This window comes from Poecilia reticulata, linkage group LG10, assembly GCF_000633615.1.
Source record: "Poecilia reticulata strain Guanapo linkage group LG10, Guppy_female_1.0+MT, whole genome shotgun sequence".
Taxonomy (NCBI): Eukaryota; Metazoa; Chordata; class Actinopteri; order Cyprinodontiformes; family Poeciliidae; genus Poecilia; species Poecilia reticulata.
In genome coordinates this window covers 5,406,810-5,413,940 of record NC_024340.1, presented here as the reverse complement: position 1 = coordinate 5,413,940, position 7,131 = coordinate 5,406,810, and the positions used below count along the sequence as shown (strand labels likewise).

Here is a 7,131-nt window from a genome sequence, read left to right as displayed (position 1 = left end):
ACACAATACATTTTACATATAAATGCACACAGCTTCTATGTGAACCAAAAGGGTAATATTTATTAGCATAAAAACGGGGAATGATTTTGTCCCAACTGGACAATAGGGTGGTAGGAGAATCTTCACTTGACAATAATGTGAATTATCAAGTACAATTCAGCATTTCTACACAATAATTTGACAATAAGACAGCACAACATATTGAAWTACTCTCTCAAAGTTTGTAATATTGCAATCGCAAAGATGGTGTGTTCTGCGCAYTGCATGATGGTAAAAATGGAGACGTGTCGGGAAAATGCTGGTTAATCGCAGTGCTGCATTGCTGGTTAGCAAACTGCAGCTTCCACTTGAAGCTGCAGTTTGCAACTTTTATAAAACATGTTTTTTTTTTTATACATTTATTAAAACTGTCATCATGGTGTGACAGTTTGTTATGAGGCAGATAATCTGTGAACAGATCGATCTCCTTCACCTCTTCCCTGAGCTACGATGGTCTTCTGAAGAAATGCACCAGTGCCAACCAAAAGCAACCAATCAGAGCCAGGAGGCAGGTCTTAGTGCTGTCAATCAACCTCATGTTCTTGTACTAAGAGACAAAGGAGCTAAAAAAATTTTCATAGATTATCCATCTCAYACAATACTGTTACGACATAGGGACTGTTTCAACAATTACGTAAAAAAAAAAAACTTTATTAAAGCTACATGCTGAAGCTTCATGTACCATAATAATTAAATATTTTCCTGATATTAACCTCTTCTTGATACAAAAAAATGCAATGTATATTTTATTTAAAAGCACTGACAAAAATTCTAAGAGGGAAAAAAGCAAGAATGTTAAAAGTTTTCAGGCCATTTCTATGGTAACAATTTAGTCATTTCAGCCAAAAATGCAATGTCTTTCTTCTCTCAACTGCCTGAGTCTCAGAACGCAATGAAAATGTCMGAGTGCGACTCAGACTTTTGCCTGATAGAAAACTCCCATGAGAAAAAAATAAATAAAATATACCACTCATGCAAGATTAAATAGTCCTGTCATGGCAAAATTTAAGACCTAGGATTAATGTATTTAAGACCAACTTACATCGTTTTTCAAAAGAACTTAAGACATTTTAAGGTCTTAACTCCACCTACATGATTTTAAGACTTTTTAAAGAGACTTGGTTCAGATGCCAGAGAAATCACCTGAGTTTTCTCTTGCTGTTTGAAGCATAGACTCATTCTTGACGTTTTACTTTWAAATATAAACATTTAGATTGTGTTTTTAGACCTTTTTTGTGTCCATACAGTGAAACTGTGGCATTTTCAACCTCATCATGCTGTGAGAATCTCGGGACGTATTTGACATGCACACCTTAAAGACGTGGAATGCTTCGAACTGGATGTTGCGGCTGTTGTCTCGCAGGAGGTTCATCATCAGCTTCAAGTTCTCTGCTCGACTGATGTAATTCGTCATGACAGTGAAGTTATGTCTATCCAGCAGGAGTTCCCCGAGGAGCTGGACAAGCAGTGAATAAATCCAGTAAAGCAAAAATGTACGCTCAAATCAAAGTGCGACTCAAACAGAATATGTATGTGAACCTTTAAAGACTGCCGCTTGGTGACGTAGTTGTCAGAATGCAGCAGTTTTTCGTACTCTGTGAACACCTGGTGGAAATTTTAAAAGCTGGTTGAGCACAAAATAGGCAACATTTGACTAATGGAGAAGTTCAGACTAGAAAAAAAAACACAACAAAAAAAACACTCACCCTGTCATAGTTGTTCTCCAGAAAATCCGCACACATCATCTTGTGTCTTGTGAGTAGATCCTAACAAGGACAAAAAACTAAAAATTGTAATGGAGGACCAATTAGTCAGAAATGATTGGGCGTAGTTCGGCAGTTAAAAATAGAAACGGCGTACCTTGAAAGAGGCGAAGGCGTCCGAGGCGATGTCGAAGGTGGAGAGCTCCACGTAATGGAAGAAGCAGAAGAAATCCTCGGAGAAGAGCACCGTCCTGGCCAGCGGCTCGTGACGCAGACACTCTCTCAACATCATGCCGCAGTTCAGAGCCACTTCTGGGCTCTCGTATCTACACAGGTTAACACATGTCAGMSTAGCTGCGAGCGCAGTCACACACAAAACTCAGAGCCCRAGCAATTAGACGAGACCSCGCTGCAGATGAAACAAACRACAAGCGCTCAGGCCCTTGAAAYGCTTTTGATCMAACAACAAAATTGTATCTGTGGCTCTTCTTTCACAGCGAGGTTKCTMATTTGGAGCTTACTGGGTAGCTGGCCAAAAAAAAAAMMAAACAAAAAAACACACAGGCAACCACGCAGAGAGGAGAGTACATGAGTGGCGAAATAATTTACCGCATCGGCSTTAAATGTCAACGTTTCAAGTCTGCCCTCCCAACAATTACGCTAAAAGGTCTTCTTTGTCAACATGACATTTTAAGAGTTCAGGTTCAAAAACGTGCAAAAAAATAATGATAACAATCCATCACTCAGCTGCCTGGGATGGTGTTTGATCTGCTGAAAGTTGCCTGAGACGACCCCAGTTCAGAGCAGCTAAGACTGAATTTGGTTCTCTACAGCAGAGAGCATGGTGGGGCTTTTTTTTTCTTTCTCAAGAGCTGTAAAACCAGCGCTCTTCTATCTCTCCATCAGCATATGAAACCACATAGGTGAGCRCAGCGAGTTCCTGCTTGTTCTTCTGGGAGCTGTCGAAACTCATACAGTGCGCGGAAGTGCAACCTACCACATGTGTAAGGAGATCAGAAAAAATACAAAATACAAACACATGAAAGGAACCAGTTTGGTTTCTCGTTTTATTATTTATTTTTTAACCTTAATGCATGGATGTTTAAGCACAAATCACGTAAGAGCATCAAGGACTCACCCTTTCAGAAGCATGAAGAGGATTTCTGGGTGTGTGGAGATGTATTCGACGGTGGGTGTGCGGCTGCCAATCTGACGTCTCACGATATTGCTGAACAAATGGACCACATCCTTCTTGCCCTGCAATAAAATGACTCAGCTCAACATGCGGCGTTCGGATATGAACAGGAGCGCAGACTCTGATCGTTTCAGGTCTCTGCAAAGCTAACTTGAAAGAGGTAATAAGTTGGTTCCCACCCCCCCTCCTCCAAACCCCCACGCTCCCCTACCTCGAAATCAATCTTCTGCAAGTTTGCGATGAGTGCGATGAGAAGGTTGGTGTTGTATAATTCTTGCGCCAGCTGGGCCACTGCTTCRGTTTGAGGCTCCTTGTCCCCTGTCCCACTCAGCACCTCCTTCAGGGAAGCAAGGTTTTTGGACACTTCTTCCGCAACCTTGAAACAAGGAGGATAATTGGGTCGTGTAATGCAAATTAACAATGTAATTTTTTTAAATTTTTTATAAATAAACAGTATAAACAAGCTAAATCAAAACAACAAGAATGTCTCAAACCTTTTCACACTTTTTGCTGTCTGCAGCATCCAGCTTCTCCATGTGTGCAACATTCTCCTTCAAACTCCTGACTATTTCAGCTGGGTTCTTCTGGGACTTCCCGAAAGGAAAAGGCATGACTGAAGACAGGTAATCCAATCCTAAAAAATAAATCACTGCAGGAATAAAACATTGTAATAATTAGGGACGAACGACATAACGGCAATGACAYGAGTAAAACCGGGGTAATATTGATAACCAATGTTCATCCTATTGTCGTTTTCGTATGCGTTTCGGGAGGTGGATGAGGTTGGCCATATTTGTTTGGTCATGTGACGTTGATGCAGCGCAGGACTGTGTTGTGTTTAACTGAACGAGGTTGCTGACGTCGCTTTTTTTTTTTATTTCAAAGTTGAAACAGTAGGGAAGTACACATTGAATATTGATAACTACAAATGTTCACATCGTTTAAATATGACACACGGTTTCTGCAGTTTTCTTCAACACAAATGTAAGACCTTTTTAAGACCATTATGAATGGAATTTAAGAGCTAKACCTCCAAGGAAATGTACAAACTCAGTCCAGCCAACTGCTGATAAATGTGCACTTTCCCATGATGGATACCAAAAAGCTAGCTAGGTAGCAAGGCGATGTTAGCAGTGAGTCACAGAACGCAATGAGGATGTCTGCGTGTGACTCAAACTTTTGCCTGACAGAAAAGTTGAGCAAGAAAAAAAAAATGAAACAGAAAATTTTTAAATTAAATAGTCCTGTCAAGAGAACATATAAGACCTGTGATTAATGTATTTAAGATCAACTAATTTTTAAATGAATTTAAGGCCTTGACTGTTTTCGGATACATGAATTTAAGACTTTTTAAGGGTTCACAAACATCATGTGACGCACATGTTTCTACGTCTATGTTCTTGTAGAATACGGCTGTAGTCTCTCAGCTGCAGCACAACTAAAGTTACAAGCTCAATACCTCATGACCTCTGGAGGCGCTCATACTTTAGTTACATGCAAACACATGGAAACCTGAAATAACCAAGCCACAATGTAAAATAGGGAGACACAAATTTCCTACGTGATCAAATCAATCCAAAAAAGCAAAAACAAATGACAGCTTGACAGATTAGTGCCATGGGGAATGGCTTAAAGAGAAGCAATACAATTTTTAGAACTGCCATAATGAGACAAACATAAAAACAGAGTACAAACATAAAAACAGAGGTACAAAACAACTAAAAATAAACGAGTTGGAACCCCAAGTATGTAATCGAGAATTAGCCAAATATTGGTATTCATCATGAAGATAGGAAGGAAGATGCCAGAATCTAACACATAATTTTATTTAAGTGCATACTTCATTTTGAAGACTTTGTGTTGGATATTGTGCCCGTTTAAACTTATGAAATATGACAGATTATAGCTTCTGTTCTTAACAAAAGTAACTCTACGGAAATTTAATGCAGTTACGGTAGTCTACTACAAAAGATGACAGGATTTTTTTTACGTTATCAGAGCAGGAACAAAAGGATTACCGGGCTGGAAGGAATACAAAAATTGTTAGAACACACTGTCCCTTGGAAGAAAGATCAATTTCAAAGGCAGTGGCAACAAAGGGAAACAGTGGCCACCCCTACAAATTTGCTGGCAAGCCCTTTATGCATAAACATATTTAATGTACATCAAAATTATGAATGCAAGACAAGASAGAACGAGGTTAAACTTGAAATGGTTAATATATTTGTGCTTTTATATTTATTTATACTTGAGTAGTTTTATTTATATGAACTTTGCATATCGACCTCTATATACAACAGCATCATAAAATTTTAATTCTGCCTTGTCTTTTGGGTTTATTGAGCCACCCTAATGTTATTAATTGCTGCCCTTTTGAAAACTTTCAAAAAGGACCTTTGTGCATAGCCAGAAATGGTAAAAATTACAGCTGTTTAAAATAGCAAAGCAGTAAAATGACCCACATCAAACAACTACAACAGGTCACATGGTCAAATAGGAAATCCTACATAACTAAGAGGTTATAAGAAATAAAAATAAGTAACGTGGCGCTAAAATGCAATTGAATAAAGTGTGTGAGTGTGTGTGTGTGTGTGTGTGTGTGTGTGTGTGTGTGTGTGTGAGAGAAGGGGGGCTTGTGGGCACCTTGTTGCCCCTGGAGCCAGTTGTTTCATAATCCGTCCGTGGCTAAAGTTAGCTCTGAAAAATATCACAACACTGGTAAACTTGTATAACTTTAAACTTTTTTAAAGATAGTTTGCTCCTTTTGTCCCAAATATTATATACGTTAATGTTTTGTGTACAATGGCTATACAGTGATATGCCAGGCGAGTGAAAAACGCTAACTTTCAAAGCAACGTCAAGGAGGATGTTACGGCTAAAATGACGTTAAAATGTCAACGTTACATTCGGTCCATCAGGAAAGTACAGCTAGCTTCTGACCTAGTTAGCAACACCGAAGACCGGCCGAACTAACGACAAAAACACGTTTAAAAGTTATAAAGAAACCTCACAGAAATACAATAAATATAAATTTCAAGCCATCAAAACTCACCAAATGCGGTGTCGCCCTGAAACCGAAAGACACTCGACTGCTAGAGGTTAGTTAGCGAGATAGCAAGTTGCCTCCACTTTCTTTACTGTGTATCGCTACTCTAAACTGTAGGGGACGTTATCTGATAGACCCGTAGCTGAGTGACATTCGCTAACTGACAGTCATAGCGCTGATTTTGTCATCTAAAGCTGCCTTCTGAACTTGAAAGGGGCCGAGTTGAACAACGAGGAGAGCTGCTGGGCTAGCCTGTCTGACAACTTCATTTCCCTGTTCTTTTTCTAGCGAAACAGCCGTCCTCTCTCATCCCGGGGACACTGGGCGGGTATGTTGCGCTCTGCTTGTTCGGTAGAAAGTGACGATCATCAGCGTCAGCCAATCAGCGTGTCCGCGGCACAACTCAATGAGACGCCCTCTTTACTGCGGGGTGCGCCTGTTTTACGGCTCACGCTTTTTTTTTCGTGGAGGACGGAAGCGCAAAGTCATCAATGGAAGCCCTTCTGACGGGCTGCCCTGCGAAGACAATTAAGCGCATCTGATTTGTRTAAAGAAAAAAACCCCTACAWGACCTGGGGCTATTTCATACCATTAAACTAAAGGTTTAAAATAAAGATAAAGAAACTATTAAAGAAATTGGAGTCATTGGAGTCAAAAAGTAACCATATTAATTTGTTTAAGGCATTTAGCAAAGATAATTAATACAAATCAAGCAAGCAAAAAATATATACAGTTAAAATAATCTATTTCTTAAACATTAGGCAAGTCAGTAGATAAACTTGAAAAATAAAATCTTAAAATTAAAATGAGTCAAGCAACAAATAAATACATAAATTTGAATTCATTGAAACTAACAGATTAATTACAACTATTTACTAATTTRTTACACATGGCAGACAAACACACAATTTAAAGTATTTATTTATTTGCTGCATGTTGTTACATGATGCCTTCATTTATAGACTGTACAAGGAACTTCCTGAAAAAATAATCAAAAACAAACAGAAAAATATCTAACTTAAAATGACTCAAAACTTTTTACACACCCAAAAATAAAAAAACCCAACAGAGGTGTTTTTTTGTTAATACTGTAGCTGAAAATATTGGTTCTTATTCTTGGGCTCTTTGGCGACAACTCATCACATCAA

At 38.9% G+C, this 7,131-nt stretch overlaps 1 protein-coding gene across 2 annotated transcripts; it reads right to left on the bottom strand.

Moving 5' to 3' along the window:
• Positions 1-1,246: 1,246 nt before the first annotated feature.
• On the bottom strand, positions 1,247-6,372 carry cab39l1 (calcium binding protein 39, like 1). 2 transcript variants are annotated; one of them, XM_017306974.1, is made up of 8 exons: positions 5,990-6,372; positions 3,432-3,586; positions 3,149-3,313; positions 2,881-2,999; positions 1,900-2,068; positions 1,746-1,805; positions 1,579-1,644; positions 1,247-1,495 (listed from the first exon to the last, which is right to left on the bottom strand). In XM_017306974.1, the coding sequence occupies exons 2-8, from the start codon at positions 3,546-3,548 to the stop codon at positions 1,262-1,264; spliced, it is 930 nt and encodes a 309-aa protein (XP_017162463.1). In that variant the 5' UTR covers positions 3,549-3,586; positions 5,990-6,372; the 3' UTR covers positions 1,247-1,261. The 2 variants fall into 2 exon arrangements, with proteins under 2 accessions (XP_017162463.1, XP_017162464.1); XM_017306975.1 differs by having other exon boundaries at positions 3,432-3,571.
• Between the last annotated feature and the right edge of the window lie 759 nt (positions 6,373-7,131).